At 35.3% G+C, this 23,481-nt stretch overlaps 1 protein-coding gene across 1 annotated transcript; it reads right to left on the bottom strand.

Annotated features, from left to right (window-relative positions):
* Positions 1-223: 223 nt before the first annotated feature.
* On the bottom strand, positions 224-23,426 carry LOC120417051 (protein ultraspiracle-like). The gene is made up of 7 exons (XM_039579004.2): positions 23,293-23,426; positions 10,037-10,418; positions 9,281-9,482; positions 9,062-9,211; positions 1,237-1,407; positions 945-1,170; positions 224-884 (listed from the first exon to the last, which is right to left on the bottom strand). Exons 1-7 carry the CDS (start codon positions 23,384-23,386, stop codon positions 640-642), a joined length of 1,470 nt encoding a protein of 489 aa, XP_039434938.1. The 5' UTR covers positions 23,387-23,426; the 3' UTR covers positions 224-639.
* Positions 23,427-23,481: the final 55 nt, after the last annotated feature.

The following is a 23,481-nucleotide window of genomic DNA, read 5'->3' as shown; positions in this document are numbered from 1 at the left end:
TGAGGTGATAACGAACTTGTTGACATACGTTTTGGGGGGGAATTTTCTTTTCTTGAGGGGTGATGAGAAATTGTATGGTGATAATAACAATGACTATCGTCGGCACGATATGAATATGATCTTTATCGTTTCGTGCGTGGAAATTGGAGCGATAGTACGTGACGAATCCTACCAATATTGGAGAAATTAAAAAAGGGCATTTCTTTCAAGTAACTTCAACGCGTTTAGCTGTTTGATTCACTAAGTTTATCTATATGCGAATAATGTTAAACTTTTATTTCATCTTTTTTTTTGTATCAACAGAGTGTTTTGTAATCTTAGATCGATTTTTCATAAAATCTATTTGCACCATTTTTCATTTTCATTACTTTACTTTATAGTTCATATATATATTAAAATATATTTATCATTTAATAAGTTACTGAGTCCTACAATTTGCTTAAAAACTTCATAGTATCGTTTGCTTTCTGAAATAAGAAAATTCCTAAATTTCAAGCTTTCTACAGTTGCGCAGAAAGTAACCCTAACAATAGAATAATAAAAAAAAAATCATGTGATGAGGAGAAGAATACCGTGAAACGCTATATATTCTAGAGCTTTTTTTCATTCTCATGGTTTTGATCATGCATTTATCTTATTTTACATCGGCGTGTCGAGCATCTCGATGATAAAGTTGTCCAAATGCTTATCACTGAGCAACCGAATAAAGTTCAGATGGTCGAGACACTTGAGGCTAATCGAGCGCAACGCCGGCAGCCTCAGCAGCAGCTGCGCGAATCGCCCATCCTCGGACGGATGCTGCTGCTTGCAGTACTCGTCCAGACAGCCGTAGATCTTTTCCCGCATGTGGTCGATCTCTTTCTGGCATTTGAGCCCTCGAATGTCTGAGCGAATTGAAAAAAATGAGAACTCCAGAAACCAACAACCTGTAAAGCTTCACTCACCTGGATTAAATAGAATAATAGCCTTGAGAACGCCGAGCTCAGCTCGAGTCACGTCCAGTCTTTTCATTTTGATGCCGAGCTCGCACAGGATGCGATCGAACAGCGTGTCCACCCCAGCCTGCTGGGCGCTGTTCCGGTGCAGGGTAAAGTTTGGCCCCAGGCACATCAGCTGCGGCTGCCGGATCGTCACCCGGCTGCCGTCCGGCGAGCGTTCCGTCTCAATGTACTGAAATTCAAAATTTACTCATGATTTTTTTTTTACCAACAAAATCTAAACACTGAAAGGACAAACCTCCATACTCCGCCAGGCGACGGCCGCGATCAGCATCTCGTTCCAGCCGCACCGCAGCAGCATCACCTGGTCGTCCCGGTGCAGGTTCGTGAAGTTGGGCATCCGGCGGGCAAAGTCTATCAGCTGAAAAATCTGCTTGTTCACCATCTGGCACAGGTGGGAGACGGCGCCCTGGAAGGAGGAAGTGAATGGAGTTTTTTTTTAGCATTGCTTTAAGTTAAAATTTAAGTGATGTATTTATTTCTTTTCCTGTAAACTTAATCAATGACTGATCAACCAAAACAAATTTAACCAAATGTAATTATTTTTAAGGGTTGTTATTGCTATACTTCAAAAAATTTCTGCATGATAATAAACGAATGACTGGTTTAATAATGTTACTTTTTTTTAATAATTTCAATTTATAAATTTGAATATTTTTTTTTTGTAGCTTAATTCTTGCTTCACACAGCAACACTGGTGAAAATTTGCGAAAGGCTTGACAGTTTGTATTTGTCGGCTAAAATAATGTTGAAATACCTTTTGGACCTAAAGCGAAAAAAAAATACCTATTGGATCTTATGACATTAAAACGAAGAGATTCGAGTGCCTAAAGCTTGAGAGTTGTTTTATGTAATGTTCATAAAAAAGTGGTCACGATGGATTATATGTAAATTGGTCGAAAATTATTACTGTCATTCAGAGATGTGAAAGTGTTGTTTGTTTCAGTACAAATCTAGAGTCTTTTGTTTTTGATTGATTATTTTTTTCATATTTTTTTTTCAATAAAAAATAATTTGCATTACTCTAAACCTTCCAAAAGTTTAAAAGTAAATTAAAGCAAGGATGGTTTTGATGAAATTTTTATCGGTGTTTTCATCACCAAACAAATTTCCGTGATTTTTTTTTTTTGTTTGCGAAATTAAAAAGTGTCGAGCTTTGAAAAGATCAATTTTTTTTTTTTTTTTTTTTTTTGGAGGGTGATCCAGCCGCACATCGTTGATGTCGAAACCTCTAAACTGGGCCCTCGTCCTGTCACGTCCGTCAGTAGTCTTGTCGTACATTACAACTAGAATCAGATCTGCCAATGAATTAGTACACTTCGACCAAATAAACACTGACGCTGTATGGATCTGACTCTAGAATAAATGCACAGTTGTGTGTTATTCATAAGTCCAAAATGTTCAATTATTCATATAAGTCCAAATATTCATTTGCGGATAACTACCTAGCTTGAATTGAATACAAGATTTAAAGTAACCTATCCGAAAGCTACTCTTATCTCAAATCCCCGACATTTTTATTAATAGCCAAAAAAAATCTAAAACGTTTCTTTTAAAACCTGTCTGGCTTCTTAAAAAAAAAAAAAAAAAAAAAAAAAAAAAAAAAAAAAAAAAAAAAAAAAAAAAAAAAAAAAAAATGAACAACAGTTCATATTTTACAAGTCGTGAATTGAAATAGAGGCGACCATTTGATCGTCAGAATTCCAGTAGATCCTCGATTCGCAACAATGGTCGATACAATCATAATCCGACAACCGTTAGTTCAACAGATCAACGAACTTAGTCCGATATCATTTCACTATTGATTGATCGAGACTCTACGGAAATTTTGACAAATCACAATGGTTTTTATGCTACTTGAATGAAAATCACCGATTCTGATAGAATTACTAAATTCACAGTTACTAATTTTGTCCCTAAATAACTAAAGGCAAAGTATTAAAAGTTGATATTTATAGTTAAAATCCTAAATTCTACAAAAACTAATTTTTTAAAAACCTGCATCCTAATCTGACACCCACATTAAGATAGGGAAAAATCACATATGTAGCGGTTCATTGTACAAATGTGATATTTCCACTATCGGAGAACCTCCTTGTCTCGATGACAGCTTACCGGCCATCGATTAAGCCCTGAGACTGCGCCAAAGTGGGTTCTCGCAGCATGAAGTGGTGTCCATGTGTAAAAATGGAAGCTTCAGCAATATACTGAACACTTCGATTTTAATTCCACATCGAATCAAATCATACTCTTTGCCAAACAAGCATCAAACCTATGACACTCATTATGACAAAGCTCAGGGGTCGAGCTTTGAAAAGATCAAATTCTGGAAAATTTATTTCCAAGTTCAATAAAATTAAAACATATATTGAAAATAGAAGCAAAATTATTCTAGCTGAATAGAAAGTTTAATAGTTATAGGTTTTCTAAACCCAAAAAAACTTAGATTTAAACGTGATCGAAAATTAAATGTTTGCACTTTTTATGGAAGTATTTATTGTGACATTTTTTTAAATGAAGAGCATTTAATTACATTTGAAAATCAAATTAAAAAGTTGTACAAAACGTAAGTTTTTCAAAATTCAACTTTCAAACTACACAAATTTAACCATATTCGGTAATTTAAATGTTTTATGAGCGGCCCACGAAACTACAAAAAAGCCAAAATGGTCCGCGAGGTTCAGCTGGCTGAGGACCACTGCTAATGTCTATTTAACAGCTAAAAATTTGCAATTGCAAAAAATCTTCGGATCGATCGAATTTCCAAACTAGTAAAAAAATGTTTCAAAACATGTTTGGATGTAAAGCATAATTTTCAATGGAGAGGTAAAGTGGTACCGTTAACTCGTTTTACCCATTTTCAGAAGATGTTTATAAAAAGGTGAAAAAACGTAGCTAAAACAGAAGTCCCAATTCGCCCCAGATGACGAAAACTTGAAATTTGAAAATTTGAATTTTCCTTTAAGGAATTCATTTGCTTTTTATCGAATTTTTAGAAATGTGTACCTGATTCGGATCAATCAAAAAGTTTTTTTTTTTCGTAAAATTATTTTTATAATGTCCTTTTTGGAATTGGGTATTGGCTAGTTTAAAAGACAAATACAAAACAAGTCTTTGAAGACATTGTTGTATGTAAAGTTAAATTTGCATTGGAATTAGGATAGAGTGCACCGTTAACTAGTTATACCCATTTAAAAAGATATTTATAATTCAAAAGTTTTTGTATAATGCATTTTATATTTGTCTCTGTTCACGAATCCGAAGACATTTTTTGGATCTTTATCATTTGAGCAATTCTCAACGAATTCCGGAAATGGATTTTGTCTGTAATTTTTTTTATTTGGCTCATGCAAGTCTACAATTTTGGCAGCTGTCCATACGAAAGTGGTACGTAAGTATTAGAAAATCGATATCTTTTGAAGGAATTTTCTAATCGATTTGGTGTCTTCGGCAAAGTTGAAGGTATTGATGAAAATCGATCAGAAAATGGTAGGTACCAAGGTTGATAATGAAAAAAGTTATCGAGGCTCGATAACGATAGCTTTATCGTTATAGTCGGAACACAATTTTAACAAAATACCATACTTTTTCGAAAATACTATTTTTTTTTAAATATGCAATATGGGTGTCAAACGAAGCAAAATTTTATATGATATGGAGAATACACAATTAGAATGTATGTATGAAGCATGCAAAATTATTTTGAAAACTTGAGTATTTTCTAAAAAATAAGGTAATTTAAAAAAATACCGTTTTCAAAAAAAAAAAATCTCTAATAAATTGAAAAACTAACTTAATCCACCTATGTGGTTGGAGCCTTCCTCACTCATTACCAACAAGAGCTGTTCACAAATTTCATCTATTTTATAGATCCGGAATAAAAAGTACACCATATCTCAAGACAGGGTTGCCAGATCGTCATTGTTTTGGACTCGTTGGAAAGGTCTTTCGATAACCTAACCAACGATGGGTCGGATGGTGGATCCGGACATAGTTTACATACATTTAAGTGAGATCCGGCTTCCAAAAAGTATATCAATATCACTTAAGGGGCCATATCTCGAGACAGGGTTGCCAGATCTTCATTGTTTTGGACTCGTTGGAAAGGTCTTTCAATAACCTAACCAACGATGGGTCGGATGGTGGATCCGGACATAGTTTACATACATTTAAGTGAGATCCGGCTTCCAAAAAGTACATCAATATTACTTAAGGGGCCATATCTCAAGACAGGGTTGCCAGATCGTCATTGTTTTGGACTCGTTGGAAAGGTCTTTCGATAACCTAACCAACGATGGGTCGGATGGTGGATCCGGACATAGTTTACATACATTTAAGTGAGATCCGGCTTCCAAAAAGTATATCAATATCACTTAAGGGGCCATATCTCGAGACAGGGTTGCCAGATCTTCATTGTTTTGGACTCGTTGGAAAGGTCTTTCAATAACCTAACCAACGATGGGTCGGATGGTGGATCCGGACATAGTTTACATACATTTAAGTGAGATCCGGCTTCCAAAAAGTACATCAATATTACTTAAGGGGCCATATCTCAAGACAGGGTTGCCAGATCGTCATTGTTTTGGACTCGTTGGAAAGGTCTTTCGATAACCTAACCAACGATGGGTCGGATGGTGGATCCGGACATAGTTTACATACATTTAAGTGAGATCCGGCTTCCAAAAAGTATATCAATATCACTTAAGGGGCCATATCTCGAGACAGGGTTGCCAGATCTTCATTGTTTTGGACTCGTTGGAAAGGTCTTTCAATAACCTAACCAACGATGGGTCGGATGGTGGATCCGGACATAGTTTACATACATTTAAGTGAGATCCGGCTTCCAAAAAGTACATCAATATTACTTAAGGGGCCATATCTCGAGACAGGGTTGCCAGATCTTCATTGTTTTGGACTCGTTGGAAAGGTCTTTCGATAACCTAACCAACGATGGGTCGGATGGTGGATCCGGACATAGTTTACATACATTTAAGTGAGATCCGGCTTCCAAAAAGTACATCAATATCACTTAAGGGGCCATATCTCGAGACAGGGTTGCCAGATCTTCATTGTTTTGGACTCGTTGGAAAGGTCTTTCGATAACCTAACCAACGATGGGTCGGATGGTGGATCCGGACATAGTTTACATACATTTCAGTGAGATCCGGCTTCCAAAAAGTACACCAATATCACTTAAGTGGCTATATCTCGAGACAGGGTTGCCAGATCTTCATTGTTTTGGACTCGTTGGAAAGGTCTTTCGATAACCTAACCAACGATGGGTCGGATGGTGGATCCGGACGTAGTTTACATACATTTCAGTGAGATCCGGCTTCCAAAAAGTACACCAATATCACTTAAGTGGCTATATCTCGAGACAGGGTTGCCAGATCTTCATTGTTTTGGACTCGTTGGAAAGGTCTTTCGATAACCTAACCAACGATGGGTCGGATGGTGGATCCGGACATAGTTTACATACATTTCAGTGAGATCCGGCTTCCAAAAAGTACACCAATATCACTTAAGTGGCTATATCTCGAGACAGGGTTGCCAGATCTTCATTGTTTTGGACTCGTTGGAAAGGTCTTTCGATAACCTAACCAACGATGGGTCGGATGGTGGATCCGGACATAGTTTACATACATTTAAGTGAGATCCGGCTTCCAAAAAGTACACCAATATCACTTAAGGGGCCATATCTCGAGACAGGGTTGCCAGATCTTCAATGTTTTGGACTCGTTGGAAAGGTCTTTCGATAACCTAACCAACGATGGGTCGGATGGTGGATCCGGACATAGTTTACATACATTTAAGTGAGATCCGGATATATGTGAAAACACATTTTTATACATAACTTTTGAACTACTTATCGAAACTTCAATCTTTATAAAACTCGATCTATGGGACCCTAAACCAAGTCGAATGCAACAGGTTCGGGTCAAATCGGTTCAGCCAGTGCCGAGAAACATGAGCTAGTTTGTTGGTCACATACATACATACACACACACATACACACACACATACACACACACATACACACACACATACACACACACATACACACACACATACACACAGACATTTGTTCAGTTTTCGATTCTGAGTCGATATGTATACATGAAGGTGGGTCTACGACGTTTTTATACAAAGTTCATTTTTAGAGCAGGATTATAGCCTTACCTCAGTGAGGAAGGCAAAAGCATACAAATTTCAATTTGATAGGGACCATCCATAAACCACGTGGACATAAAAAAGTGTCCACGTGGTTTGTGGATGGTCCCATACCTATATCGCGAATTTTAAAAAAATGAGTATTTTCAAAAAAATACGGTATTTTGTGAAAATTTTAGTATTTTCCAAAAAAAAACTCTGATAAAGTGAAAAAGCATTTAAAATTTCGCATCGTTTGATACCCATATTGCACATTTTGAAAATTTGAGTATTTTGATAAAAAAACGGTAATTTGCAAAATTGTAAAAAAATTACTGTTATGAAAAAAAATCTCTGATAAATTGAAAAAGCATACGAAATTTCAATTCGTGATACCCATATTGCAAATTTTAAAAAATTTAGTAGTTTCGAAAAATACGGGTTTTTTTGAAAATTTTAGTATTTTCAAAAAACTGTTATAAATTGAAAAAGCATACAAAATTTTGCCTCGTTTGATACCCATATTGCAAATAATGACAATTTGAGTATTTTCCATAAATACGGTATTTTGTGAATAAAGTGAAAAAAAACATACAAAATTTCGCTTCGTTTGATACCCATATTGCAAATGATGAAAATTTGAGTATTTAAAAAAAATACGGTATTTTGTGAAGAATTTTGAGTACATATTTATACTTCAAAACTAACTACATATTCAAAAAAAATATTCTTAGTGAAAACATCGAAAATTTAACATGATATGGTTGATTTAATCGATTTCAGAATGATTTTAAAATTGAGTTATCGTCCATTATCGGCGATAAGATTATCGCCGATCGAATTATCGAAACGATAACGATAGATTATTGTTATCGTCCCGACGATAACGATAACCATTATCGTTATCGTCAGACGATAATATTATCCACGAAAATTTTATCGATCAACAACCTTGGCGGGTAGACGGAAAAAATGCGATTTTAAATCAAACTTTTTTTCTAACAAAAATTCAATTTCCCTAAATCCGTATTTTTTTTTATTTTTGAAAAAAAATATTGTTTTAGGAAACAAAAACTCCCTAATTTTTTTTTATTCGTGCTTTTATATTCAAAAATCCGGGGAATCCCATAAAATTATTTTCAGGCGTAGGCTCTTTGGTCCAGACACGATCCTCAAACTATTATTGTTAAGGTCCTACTAATAACCTTTTATTTGCGTCCAAGAATGCTAAAATCGGTTAAAAACAAGGAAAAGTTAGGATCAGGCCTGCAAAAAGTTTCCAACCCAGCGTACACATGAAGCAAACCAAAATGTCAGTTCACTGCTAGCATGTGACTACAAGCCAATTCGTGTCATATGACTGACTCGTAAAATCCTCTTTAAACACTATTTTGACTATTTTCAAACAATTGAATGGTTGTAGACTGTGCAACACACTTAAAAACAACCATAACCTCTATTCAAAATTACATTTCCACGCAAAAATACGAACTTTTTGTGTAAAAACTTGTTTCTTTATGTGTGTGCGTGCAACGTCGAATGAGCGTTGGTCGACTACTGCCTCGCATTGCAGCTGCTCAACGAGCTAGGGCACTCACGACTGCGCCGGGTTTGTTTATGTCACGGTTTTGCGGTTCAGTGAATGGATCTCAAAAAATCGTGTCAGCGACGCCGATTTTTGCGTCATGACCCCTGACATTTTCAGCACTGGTTAGGATTTCCCAACAATTTTTTTTTGCCATTTTTCGATTTTTTTTTGAATTGATCTAATGGCTACGTAAAAAATACGTGCCTAATTATTTGGGCCTTGAACCCCCCAGCATTTTTTTTTAAAGGCCGGTATTCAAAAACACCCAAAAAGCTTCTACTTTTTTAAATAATAGTTGTAGTTTCAGCAAACACAGTGCCCCTACCTTATACTCCGGCGGGATCATCGAGTTGGAGCCGACGCGCAGGTACGGGATCGCGTTGTCCCCGCTCTTCTGCTCGCTCAGCTGCTCAGCCTCGTGGATTCGCTCGATCGTCACGTCCCGCACCGAGCTGGTCGAGTTGATTTCCTCGCTCTAAAATAAAACTCAACACAAGATTAGATTTTTTATAGTGTTTTCGGAGCGGAATTCGGTGCTTGATACCTTGATGGAAAACTTGGAACTCCGCTGCCGCTCCTCCTGGACCGCTTCCCGCTTCATGCCGCAGGCGAGACATTTCTGGTACCGGCAGTACTGGCAGCGGTTTCTTTGGCGTTTGTCTATCGTGCAGTTTTTGTCCTCCCGGCAGGCGTACGACAGGTCCTTCCGCACCGTCCGCTTGAAGAAGCCCTTGCAGCCCTCGCAGCTAAAATCGAGAGTTGAAATCGTGAGTTGGTTTAAGTGAGGGGAGATGCAAAGTACGGTGTGACCAGTCGAGAGGGGTTTCCTGTGCGCTGATGATGACGGTTTCTAAATGTCACGCGCGTGGTAATTAATTACAGTCCGCGCTGACTTTAGTGTGCAATATTATTAATAATGATAAAAGTTGACGCTTCATTTAAAGCTACGCCGAGCGTGAAGCGCGAACTAGCCGCGGTTGAACTTTCGCGGATTCGTTCGCGTCCCCGGCCAGATGTAAATCAACGGAGTTAAACGAGCGCGCGGCGCGATGAAGGGTTAACAGCAAAAACAAACCGGCGTTCGCCCATTAACGGTGGTTTAGTGAGGGGTAGGCTTTAAAGTATTAACGTTCTAAACGATGATCGCGCTTTGTTCGATGCACACCGATAGAACGTCTAAATGTCGAGGTCAAGCGAATAATTTTCACGTTCCAGCAGCCGGCGGCGCAGCTTCTCTTCTCGAGTCCGCGGTTCTTCCCGGGATCACACGATTTGCATCTAATTAGGCGATTCGACAAACCTGTAAACTCCGTAATGCTTGCCGCTGGCCCGGTCGCCGCAGATCGAGCACAGGTGCTTGGAACCACTGAGCGGATGATTCGGCGGATACTGCTGGTTTGTGGGTGTGGTAGATCCACCACCACCACCACCTCCTCCACCCACGGAATTTTGCTGCTGGCCGAGACTGTTTTGGTTGTTGTTGAGGTTCTGTTGCTGCAGGGCGGCCGCGACCTGCTGGTTGAACGCGGCACCGCCCGGACTCACCGGACCGCCGCAGTTATTTCCCGGGGAGAAGGGGCCGCCGACGCCGCCGTTCAGCAGCGAAATGTCCGGCTTCAGGTCGGGCTTCATGTCCGGCGGTGAGAGCGGGCCCATGTGTCCTACGAGGGCGGCATCGAAACCTGCGGGGAGAGAAGAAAATACAATTATTTAATTTGAGTTGAAAAAACGTTACTTAATCCACCTTTAGGTGGTTGGTGCCTTCCTCACATTTAAAGGGTAATGCAATCCAAAATAGACACAATATTGCGGACCTTTAAGAGTTCTATCAATTTGACTTATTATTTATACCATCAGATTGGGTAGTCAGATCTTCATATTTCAGGGCACTTATGTGCTTACAACTTATGATAGGGTAGTCAACTCTGCAATTCAATTCGTGCTCGTTGGAAAGGTCTTATAATTACCTATCCAAAGATAGGTCGCATGATATATTTGGACAACATTTTCATCAAAATATCTGAGATCCGGCTTCCAAAAAGTGCATAAATAACACTTAAGTGCTTATAACTTTTGATAGGGTTGTCAGATCTTCAATGTTTTGAACGCGTTGGAAAGGTCTTTTGATTACCTATCCAACGACAGGATGCATGATAGATCCGGACAACGTTTTCATCATGATATATGAGATCCGGCTTCCAAAAAGTACATAAATAACACATAAGTACTAATAACTTTTGATAGGGTTGTCAGATTTTTAATGTTTGTACCTTTCTGAAAATGTATGACATGACGGGGTTTCTTACAAAAACCACCCTTTTTACAATCTTTCGAACTTTAGTCATAAACGTTTTTTTTTTTAGCATAACTTTTGAAGTACATAACTAAACTGCATAATTTTTATAGCGACTTATGGGACCCCAAGACGGATGGAATGAGGCCAAATCGGACAAAATCGGCTCAGCCAATGTCGAGATAATCGAGTGACAATTTTTTGATCAACATCCCACCACGCACACAGACATTTGCTCAGAATTTGATTCTGAGTTGATAGGTATGCATGAAGTTGGGTCTAGGAGGTCTAATTGAAAAGTTCAGTTTTCGAGTGATTTTATAGCCTTTCCTCAGTAAGTTCATCCCAAATATTGGGTACCATTTATTACCCTATTTACATTTTTATTATTTTTTTCAATATATTTTGCAGAAATGTTTGAATAAATTAAATACATTCTGAATCTCTTAAAAACTACCAATATCATAATCACTCACTCACTCACTCACTCACTCAATTAGGTTATTTATCTGCATTTTTGAGAATAATTTTATTTAATTTCAATTCGCAATTCGCAATTTTCAGTGTAAGAACGGGCCTTGACCGATCTTATGCACCAGGTTCCCGACGAACACGCACTGCCCTTACACCTACATCTCACCCTTGCTCTGAGTCAGTACGAGCAGCACGCTAGAACACGCTTTGAGTGTTCGTGCCAGGCATGCACACCTTCTTTTCCGGTTACGCATTTTAACTCGGCCGGGGGTGGTACATTACGTAGGGTTTGATGTAAGTATAAGCGCCTAACCATCTATAGTGTGCCTATCAACGTTCATTAAAGCAAAAACTGTTTTATTTTTAGTTTGAATTCAAAAACTTATTGTTATTTACTGTGTATTGTTTTCTCCTGAAATCTCCCCTATTGTTGAGTCGTGTTTATCTGTTGCTATTTCTTCTGTCGCGGTGTTTTGTTACAATGTTTTGAACCTAAGCATGTTATTCAAAAGTTTACCAAAAGTACAATAGTAATATTTGTGTTAATCCTTTAATCATTCCATAAATTGAGTAAGGGCTTGAACCTCACTTGTTTGAAAAAAAAGGGTGAAGATTGAAAACAATAGACAGTAAAAGAGAATTTATTTTACAAAAATCAAGAATCAATAGTAAGAGAATGATGAGCGTATTTTAAAGAATAAAAATGAGAAGCTAGATGTATTAGATGTAAAATTAGACAATAGTTAATAAAAAGAGATACAAAACAAGCTAAGATTATAGTAATGATAATTTATAGGACAGATAAAGAATTATTCAAATAAATAAATTCGCAATAAAATCAAAAAAGATTAGGCGAATGATAAATAGACTTGATATTACTTGTACATTTAGGAAACGTATATTTTTAAGGAAAAAACAAAGTTTGTTACAGCAGTATCAATTGGTAAAAAAGAGTGGAAAAGCTTTGAGAGATAAGAGAATCAAAAGTTAGTAAAATCAAAATCAAATGATTAATATAGAAGAATGAATGAAGAAGTGAGAATCAGTAGAGCAAAATAAAAATAGGAGATAGGTGGTAGCTGAGAATGAAAAGAAGAGAAACCCCGTTGTGCGATGCTTCAGGTACATCCACAGCAGTTGACTCAACATACTGCGAATCGAAACAATACCGTCTACAATCACAAATTACTTCCCTTTCCCACATTGTCGCGCCCCTTTCTTTTAGCCGTCTCGACTCTGACCCGCGGTGGTCAAAGAATTACGATCCGTTTCCACAGGCCACCAGCTAGGTCATCATGAAAACCAAGCCAACGTGGAGGTAAGAAAATAGGACACTCGCAAGGAACCAGAGCTATACTGTTCTGATCAAGATAATTCGGATGATCTAACAGAACTACGGATGTAGTTAGTTGCGCTCCTTCCAGGATGTTCCTTACGTGGACGTCAACCGAAGAGCACGCAACAAGGTCAGTGCCATTGCATGCTCTTAGGTATCAATCCTTGGCCTGCAGGTTATTTATCTGCATTTTTGAGAATAATTTTATTTAATTGCTATCAAAATTCAAATCAATTTTCCAACAAATAATGCCACAATCGGTTACAAACTAGCATCACAAACCTTTATAGCAACAAATTATGGGACAATTTGTTACTTAGCTGCCAAAGACAAAAAAAAAATCCTGGTGGTCATCGCCGTGCCGGCTGACCACAAAAACAACAACAAAAAAACGGCGAGAATAAATTCAATTAAATCGTATATCATTAGTGTCATTATATGCCACACTGATTTAATTCGCCGATATAATTGTTTGCGCGTTTTGTTTCTTTCGCAGGCCAGTGTACATTTATTTGGCAGAACTAAAGTCACAATGCTCCGGCCCGACCGGGCCATTCTCATTCCGTAGCCTTTCTATACGGTCTGCTGCCAGTTTTGTACTGTCACTTTGTTCTGGTCAACCAGATCGCGCCGGATCGCTGGACTGATCTACAGACAATGAAAATTTGGAGAGAAAAAAAAGCTGCCAAATTCACCAGGAAGTTGTAGCTAGTGCAAATTAGCATAATCTGATCATCAATCAATTTTTTCCCAAATTCGGATAAAATTCGCGTGACGCAGAAGAAATGCTTTATTTTGTTTTGTTTTCGTACGTCAACATTACTGCGAATGCCGTTTGTAGCATAATACTGTCGGATATATAGTCCAAGGTTGCGCCGAAATTCGGTTGCAAATTTAAATTGCAAATTAGGCTCAACACCAACCGGCAGGCAGCACGAGCTTTGCATTACAAAGTGGAAAAATTAGAATGCGCATCATGTAGCATTGGTAGCTTTGATGTTGTGTATCAATGAAAAAACATGTTTCAAATCTAATCAGTAGACTTCAATGTGGCATTTGCGGATATTGTTCAAAGTATTAAACTTGCATTTGTTTATTTTTTAAAAGATGTAAGGTCATTGTATTACGACCGTATACCTAATAATCCCATAAAATCTGTAAATTTTGAAGAATTTTTTGATTTGGTGTCTTCAGAAAAGTTGTACGTATTGATGAGGACTGTTCAGAAAAAAAAGGAACAAGGAAACAAGTCTAATTTTAAATAAACTTTTCACAAAAAATCTATTTCCCAAAATCAATGTTTTTATTATTTTTGAAATTATCTGATATGTTTCAGGGGCAAAAAACCCCAACTTTTCAGACATAGAGACAATTATTTATGTTGTTTTTATGTGTTTTTTGGACACAAGAGAAATTAAAAAAAAAGTAATTTTAAAGATTTTTTGATGAAGTGCACCGTTTTCAAGATATAGCCACTTCAAGTTTAATTTTAACTGAAAAATTCACGTTTTTCGATTTTGTAAAATAGTGTCCATGATTGTTCATTCCAGAAAAAAAAACAAAAAAAATAGAAAATGTTCAATAAAAATAAAAATAAAAATAAAAAATGCAGCGAATTAAAGAAAAAAAAAAAGAAAATTTTGATTTTTTTTAAGTCTCATTCAAACATTTCCAATCTCTCAGCAACTTAAAAAATATTTTGTAAATTTTAGAATCAAGACACACATTTCAAAAGGGCCATTTTAAAAGTAAGTCATGGTTTCAAAATTCACAATTTTTTTTTATCTGAAAAGATCAATCAGATGTTCGCCATTTACAAGATGGGTATCAAAATGTTAATTTTTTGTGATGCGCGCTATCAAAAAAGCTTTTTTTTTTATTTTAAAATTGAGCTTCAGTTTTTAATGTGAAATACTAAAATTTCTTACAATAAATGTACTTTTTTAACTCTTTTTTTTTATTTAAGGGCGCATATTTTCGCATTTTTAAGAAATTTAGAACATTTTTAAAAATTACGGTAATTATGTTTGAATGAAAAAAAAAGAATTTTAAATTTGTGCGAATCTATACGCAATTTTTAGTCTATTGGTATCCATAATAAAAAAAAGTCAAATTATTTTCAAAAGTATAGAATTTTTAAAACATTATTTTTTTCCCAAAAACATAGTAAAACAAAAATTATTTCGTTAAATAAAATGCGATGAAAATTGAAATGAAATGAGAATATTGAAAATGATATAGGTTTACTATTTTAACAAAAAAAGGCCTCGGAAAAATTTCATTTCGGATAATCGAATCATGAATAATTTTTTTTGCTTATTGTGCTTGAATATGACCCCAAACATGCTCTAAAGTGATTCAGGATTTTTAAATCCAAGATGGCGGCCAAAATGGCGGTGTCCAAATACTGAGAAAATGTATTTGGTATGCTGAAAGACCATCAACAACTAAAATTTTACTAAAATGGGGTCACAGAACTCGAATTTGATGTTAAAAGTAAGAAAATGAAAAAAGTTCCAAACCATCCTCCGGACTGTTTATCAAGAATCCATACAAAATTTTGCGTTTTTTTCAAGCATACTAAGATATGAGCAGTTCTCTATAATTTCGCAAAAAAAAAACAGATTATTTGTTTTGTGGGGGTGCCCAGAATATGGCACATTTTTTTCGCTCCACAGGACTATGGGTCAAATATGAGCACAATGGGGGTGCGCTACTGCCATCCAAATATTCCCAAAAGTGAGATTCTCAATGGAAATTTAATGCTCTACAACTTTGTAGAGCATATCAAAGCTGTAAAACTCGATCCTGAAAAGTTATTAGCGATTTAGAAAAGTCATTTTTTTATGAAAAACCTTTTTTTCACCAACTTCAGGCTCGGGTATCAAAGGGTTAATCTCAACCAATTTCGTTCAAAATTGGCAAAGATGCTTAAAATAACCCAAAGAACCGTTTTTCGCTTGTGGAGCAGGGGGTCATTTTTTCTGGACACCCTAGTCTTCATACAAATTTGGAGGCTGTCCATAAGAAAAAGGTATAAAAACAATCGGAAAATCTGTATCTCAAGAAGGGATTTTCTGATCGATTTGGTGTCTTTGGCGAAATTGTAGGCTACGATTACACGGAGAAAAACGAGTTCCCAAAATCGTGAGCAAGCGTTCATGCAAATGGGAACCACGAACAAAGTGTTCAAATCCCATGGTACGTTTTTGAAAATCGTGCCATGGGATTTGAACACTTAATTCGTGGTTCCCATTTGCATGAACGCTTGTTCACGATTTTGGGAACTCATTTTTCTCCGTGTAGGACTATTCAGAAAAAAATAGTTACACTCTAAAAAAAAAATTTTTTTAACCCCTTAATTGTGCCAACTTAGGAGATGGTATGACGGACGTTTATTTTTTGCCAAAATACGATTTTTTGAAAAAATAGTGTTTTTTTTTTTGGAAAGTATAATAAATATACACACAAAATCTTCATTTCAAAGGACTTTTGTAAAATTTCGATTTGGTGCACCGTTTTTGAGTTATAGCCATTTAAAAGCAGATCTCGGTGACCAAAACAATAAAATGTAATGAAAAAAAGTATTCTTTGGAAGCACAAATTAATGTTCAAATGTTCACATACGAATCAAAACAAACAACAACATTCCACCGGAGAAAAGAAGCAGCATTGCATTTTTTTTTTCTTCTTGCCTCCTACAATATCAAAACTCAGTATTGTTCAGTTCGCCCAACCAGCAGGGGGAGGGGCAGAAGCGAAAAGTGAAAACTGATGAAGAAAAAGAGATACATTGTTTGGATATATCGCGTCATGAACACGAACATCATCGCAGAACTTGGGAATATCCGTTCAATGACGATGACGTTCCGCTTCGACGAGACAAGTGATAACTGCGGATTCTGTGGTGAGGTGGTGGTGGTAACGGTCTACATGGTTGATACCTTTTGATATTGGGAAGGCCATAGTATTTTTTAAACAGAGAATAAAACAAAGTTAAAAAATAAACTTATTCCAAACAGAAAATACAGACAGATAGAAACACTGTCACAAGCACACTCTATTCAATCACACTAACTTCATTCACCAAAATAACAACAAAACAACAATGAAACCGAAGAAGATCCTTGCGCTGGAGTAGACAAGCATGCGCGATACGCCACACAAAGTTCTATCTCTTTCTCAAACGTAGCAGTACATACCGATGGATGTAACGTTCGGAAGAAGCCGAGTGAAAGGCTTTCTTCGTCTAACCTTCAGGAACCACCACCCCACCTTCCCCTACACATAATAGGTACATAAAACCGCTGCGCACTAGCAGCTTGTGTCCTTATGTAAAAATACATACACACATTTTGCAGTACATGCTTTTTATCGATCCCAAACAACCTTCATGACCTTAGTCAATTTTTTCTCGATTGAGCTCGGTGTGTTATAGCTAAACTGTTGTTGTTGCTGGTGATTTTCGCTGTTAGCCTTCCCCAAGGACGGTCCGGTTGACGCGCAACTGGTGTGTGCGTGGGTGGCAGCGAAAAGGCTCCACCCTAATGGGTTTGAAGGATATCGGCGAGGGGAAGCAGCTGGCAGGTTGGCTGCGATAACGGAGTTTTAAAAATAGTTGCCTCAGGGGGTGCTGCTGCTGTTGAGCATTCCCGGCTAACTTTTAAAACTTAATTTGACGCGGGAAATTGAGTTGTTAGAAAAAGAAGTGAAATTTTCTCAAGTAAATTTGTTTTGAGTTTCATTTCATAATTTAGTTCAAACCAACTTTTAAAATCATTAGTTCAACAACTAACTAGGTAATATTCGGTAATTTCAATTCTATGATTATCTTGTATTGTCTTTCTTGTCTTTTTTGTCTTTTAGTCTTTTTTGTCTTTTTTGTCTTTTTTGTCTTTTTGTGTCTTTTTTGTCTTTTTTGTCTTTTTTGTCTTTTTTGTCTTTTTTGTCTTTTTTGTCTTTTTTGTCTTTTTTGTCTTTTTTGTCTTTTTTGTCTTTTTTGTCTTTTTTGTCTTTTTTGTCTTTTTTGTCTTTTTTGTCTTTTTTGTCTTATTTGTCTTTTTTGTCTTTTTAGTCTTTTTAGTCTTTTTAGTCTTTTTAGTCTTTTTTGTCTTTTTTGTCTTTTTTGTCTTTTTTGTCTTTTTTGTCTTTTTTGTCTTTTTTGTCTTTTTTGTCTTTTTTGTCTTTTTTGTCTTTTTTGTCTTTTTGTCTTTTTTGTCTTTTTTGTCTTTTTTGTCTTTTTTGTCTTTTTTGTCTTTTTTGTCTTTTTTGTCTTTTTTGTCTTTTTTGTCTTTTTTGTCTTTTTTGTCTTTTTTGTCTTTTTTGTCTTTTTTGTCTTTTTGTCTTTTTTGTCTTTTTTGTCTTTTTTGTCTTTTTTGTCTTTTTTGTCTTTTTTGTCTTTTTTGTCTTTTTTGTCTTTTTTGTCTTTTTTGTCTTTTTTGTCTTTTTTGTCTTTTTTGTCTTTTTTGTCTTTTTTGTCTTTTTTGTCTTTTTTGTCTTTTTTGTCTTTTTTGTCTTTTTTGTCTTTTTTGTCTTTTTTGTCTTTTTTGTCTTTTTTGTCTTTTTTGTCTTTTTTGTCTTTTTTGTCTTTTTTGTCTTTTTTGTCTTTTTTGTCTTTTTTGTCTTTTTTGTCTTTTTTGTCTTTTTTGTCTTTTTTGTCTTTTTTGTCCGTCTTTTTTTTATATGATTACAAAACCACTTCGCCATAATCCTGTATCCAATGTCATGCTCGTGACGACCAATTTCTCAAAGTCATTGCCGTCATACGTTATACTTGTGCACTCGAAGAGGCGGCTCTTTGCTAGAAAACAAAACACCAAGTTTGTAATCGGAACGCTCCCCTCCTACGGTGGACAAATTGCCTCGTTTAGCTGACCAGTGCAGAAATCGGTGAACGTGTCTTGGATATTGTATTTCGGCGCAGTTTTGTTGTAGCTGCACCAAGCATGCAAATTTGGCATCAACAAACATTAAACGTCATTTTTCAGGGCGCTTCTCACGAAGGAGACGTTATTCGATGAAGAGTTGGTACTTTTAGAAATTTAACAATATAAATCTGGAAGTTTTTTTAAAAGCTGATTTAGATTTAATATTTCAAACTGTGCATTCTACAATGCCACGATTCACTCCCCAAGCCAATGCCAAAAGCAGCAGCCACAAAGATTTCATTCAAGTTGCACTTGCGATGCAAATTTACATGCACCGGAGCAGACTGTCGAAGGCAAAAAAGATGCATCCTCACCAGACCACACAATTTCACAACGATGCAAAGAGAAAAAATAACATCCCCAACCTTGAAATGCAGTTAGATCATCATCTTTCTTTCTGGGTCGTCCCGTCTCTCCTGTGTGCAGTCTGCTGCAATCTTCCTGATGTGCACAAACTGACTGGAGCAGGGGGCGAGATTTGCTCGAGAAGATCTCTCGATTCAGACCGAATTTAAATGTACACAGCAAAAAAGTAACCTTGAAGCAATTCAACGAATCTTGTAAAAGTATCAAATTTCCAATGGATTTTTAATGGTTAATTGGTTACTTCGACGTACTTGAAAAAACGCATTCTTTATCAGTTCGGCTGGGATCAGTCTGTACATCCCAGGGGGAGATCCCCGTCACATCTGGCGAACGTCTGGGATCCCTGCAGAGGTCTGGCCCCAGAGCGTAATTGTAAGGTGCAAGTGCACAATCAATTTGGGCCCGAACAAAGTGTCAGAAGGAGAAGCAAGTTTCTGGTATCCGGAGTAATTGTACACAACAAGCCCTGTAGGTAAAACCGGGACAGCTGGTTCTCTTCGAGGCTTGTGTATACGCAACAACTTTTATTATTATTTATATCTAAACGCAAACAGGCATTAGACATACTTGTTCTTGCAACTTGCAGCAGGCTTGTACAATGTAAAGAACGGCTTCATTGAGCTGAATTAGAAGTTGTTCTTGAGTCTTGACAGTGGAGAAGAGAATTTTCAACGCAAATAGAAACATCTGTCCAGGTGTAATCATGTGTTAACCGTAATAGCAGTTTCTACATGTCTTGTTGAAGTGGTTGCAATAATCTCTTATCGTAATCGAGGTTTGAACAAAAATATATAAAAAGCTACTTACAGGAAAACATAGGGCCAATGTATCTAAATTGGAACTGGTGCCCCCTTGCAACAGAATCACGTTAATTTCAACGATTTGTAGAATATTATTTTATAATTTATAGCCCCGTTCTCAACAATATGGTGCTTCAATTCAAACGAAATAGTTTCAATTTAACTTTAAATCAAAGTGCGTTTATATTTTTCAATGAACTTTACCATTTTAGATTTGAGTCCAAAATTAAATGCATTATTTCACCGGTCATGCTTGTTCCTGGCAAACGGTAATAACAAAATTCATGCCATTTCAATAACAAATACTGTTAAAATAACAGAAAGTGTTATGGAATCTTCTTGAAAAATCCATCTTTGCAAAAAAGTTTAATAACAAACTTAAAACTTGTTTTTTGGTCTCCCAGGCAGACGGTAATAACAAAATTCATGCCATTTCAATAACAAATACTGTTAAAATAACAGAAAGTGTTATGGAATCTTCTTGAAAATTACATTTTTGCATAAGGGTTTAATAACAGTTTATGTTATCATAACAAAATTTGTTATTGGTCTGATATTGATTGAAAGCCAAAACAACTTTGAAATAACATTTTTTGTTATGGAAGAATACCTCCAACTGTTATTGGGATGATCGGATTAGTTCTTAAAATAACAAATAATAATAAAAAAGATTTGTTCAAAGAATAACTCAAAATGCCATTAGTCTGTTATTACAATAACAATCTTATAACAAAAAACTCATAACGACGAATAACAAATCCTGTTATAAATAACATACAATCTTATTGGCCTAGTATTTTCAAATATCAATAAATGTTATTCCCAAGTTATTTCCGTCTGCTCGGGCTGATATTGGTTGAAAGCCGGAAAAATTTGGGAATAACATTTTTTGTTATGCAAGAATACCTCCAACTGTTATTAGGATGATAGGATTAGTTGTTAAAATAACAAAAAATAATAACAAAGATTTGTTCGAAGAATAACTAAAGATGTTATTAGTCTGTTATTAAAATAACAATCCAATAACAAAAAAAAATCATAACGATGAATAACAAATCCTGTTATAAATAACATAAAATGTTATAGGCCTAGTATTTTCAAATATCAAAAAAAAAATATTCCCATGTAATTTCCGTCTGCTCGGGTATGCTGTAAAACAAACGGTTTTGAAAGCCAAAAAAATATAAAAGAATTCTAAAATAATAGTATTTTTTAGAATTTTAGAATTAAAAAAAAATATTTTTGAAGTTTCAAGCTTACTTTTTTAAAATTTTCACAGAGTTATTTGTAAATAATTACAATTATATGCTACTTTCACAAAATAACAATGCTATGCTTATGCTTAAAATTTTAGCAAAAAGTAGCACAGAGTTATTTGTAATTACAGTTATGCTACTTTCACAAAATAACAATAAATTCAAGAAAAAAAATCCTTAAGATGTACTTCTTTTTTTCGATCTGTCCAAAAATTGAATTAGTATGTTGAATTTAAAATATATACTAACGTACTAAATTCAAGTTTTGGACATATCGAAAAAAAAAAGTTATTTTAATGAATTTTTTTTAGCAATAGCCCCCTGGTTTTTGAAAAAAAAATAAAAGGCGTGGAGACAAAAACTTGAAATAAATTAAAAAATTTAACCCTCTCTTGCCCATTTTTTTCGATTTTTTTTTATTTTTCCCGTGTTTAGGAGGTCATTTTGAGCATCTTTTGTTCTACGAAAAACTTTACTTCTCTTGTTTTATGTTTTTCTTGTTTCATTTTTAGTATTTTAATTTTCATTTTTAAGTTTGTTTTTGGTAGTCTTTGGCCTATTCTACCACCCCCTATCATTACATTTTGCCTATCTATTTTTTTATTGTTTCTACAGTGACTTTTTCAATTTTTTGCTTGTTTTTCACATTTTCTGCTATAAAATGGCACCATTATCATATAAATTGTAAAAAATTGCGTAGAGGCATAGTCTGGGACACTAGAAAAATTACAGCATACTTCTTTTTACTTAAAATATAGGAAATGTTAGTAAAAAACACAGCCAAAGTTTAAAAACATTGGCAAAGTCACATAAAACTAGTAAAACTTCCAACCCATACATTTTCTAATATTTTTAGGAGTTCTTCTTTCCAATGCTTTTTAAAGATCAAAAATTCGTTGAAAAATTGATTTTTGGCGATTTTTTAAATCGAAGCCCGTCCAAAGGCGGGGTTGGGTTGTAGAGGGTTAAATAAATCAGTTTGCATGTTTTGTCATCATGTTTGCCAATTACTGACTTTCACACACTGAGTTACGTTTTTTTTTATTTTTTAGAGGGCTGAAAAAAAAAAAGGAAAGATTAAAAATGCAAAATCAAACTTTTTTTTATAAATGAACCAATAAAAAAAACTGTTTGATTAAACCGATTAAACTCTATGGTTAGTTAGGGTGATCCAAAAATTACGTCTATTGTTCTTAAAACCCATCCATCCTTAAAATCCATACTAATAACATTTCTTAAATACATGATGATCAACCATCGGTTAAAATAGATGTTTTTTTTGTCGGGCTAAAATCTTTGAAAACGCTTCTAGTACCGCCCTAAATAGCATTAAATTTGAAATATATGAAAAATATAATTCAAAAAAATAAAAAATTAAAATAAAATATGAAAATTTAATTTATGGCAGTTAATTTTATGAAAATTACTATCATGAAAAATAAATTTGTGGAAATCAATTTCATGAAAATTTAATTTATAAAACGATGCCTCTGTGCTATGCTGTGCAAAAATGATTTTTTTAATTGAATTTGAAAAAAAAAATTATAGAGACTTCAAAGACCATAAAAAAAGAATTTATTAAACAAAAATTAATAACATAAACACTTTTGTAAACTTTATCAAAATTTCAAACATTGTATTGAGTTTTATTTTGAAGAAACTTTGTCCAAGTATTTCTTATGTCGAAAGTAGCCATTTTGCATTTTTTATTTTTTCCATACAAATTTGCTTGCTGGTCATACAAATGTAAGTAAATATTTAAAACGATGCATCTTGAAAAAAAAATCAAATAAGATTTTTTTTATTTTTTAGATTCACTTTTTAGTAATTTTTTGTTTATTTCCAATCATATATTCTTTTATTTTCGATATTTTATATGTTTTAGAGAACTTTAAAAGGTATCTTTTGCGCTAGAATTTAGGATGGTGCAAAATCTGATAATGGAGCTGTGAATTTTCGAAAAAGAAATGTTTTTTTCAAATAACGGTAATATTAACATTTTTTTAAACTCTACATTGTTTAGATATTGATATCTTCATACGGTATTACAAAAGGAAAGAGTTTATTTCTCTTCTTCAAACCGATCTCCCCAAAAACAATTTACCTGCCAGCCCTGCCAGCGGCAGTGTCCGGTCCCAGCGACCCTGCGCCTGAATAATCGCCGCTACAGAAAGCATCGGTTTTTCCTTCTTCAGCATAGCTCTAGGTTCCGAGAAACTCCCCGAGGTTGCTCTCGCCGGGTTCTTCTGCACAAATCACTGCACTTTTTTGGAATTCCACTGCGATGATTCAG

This window comes from Culex pipiens, chromosome 3 (genome assembly GCF_016801865.2).
Source record: "Culex pipiens pallens isolate TS chromosome 3, TS_CPP_V2, whole genome shotgun sequence".
NCBI lineage: Eukaryota > Metazoa > Arthropoda > Insecta > Diptera > Culicidae > Culex > Culex pipiens.
The sequence above is the reverse complement of the archived record's forward strand: the minus strand, read 5'-3'. Positions and strand labels throughout refer to the sequence as shown.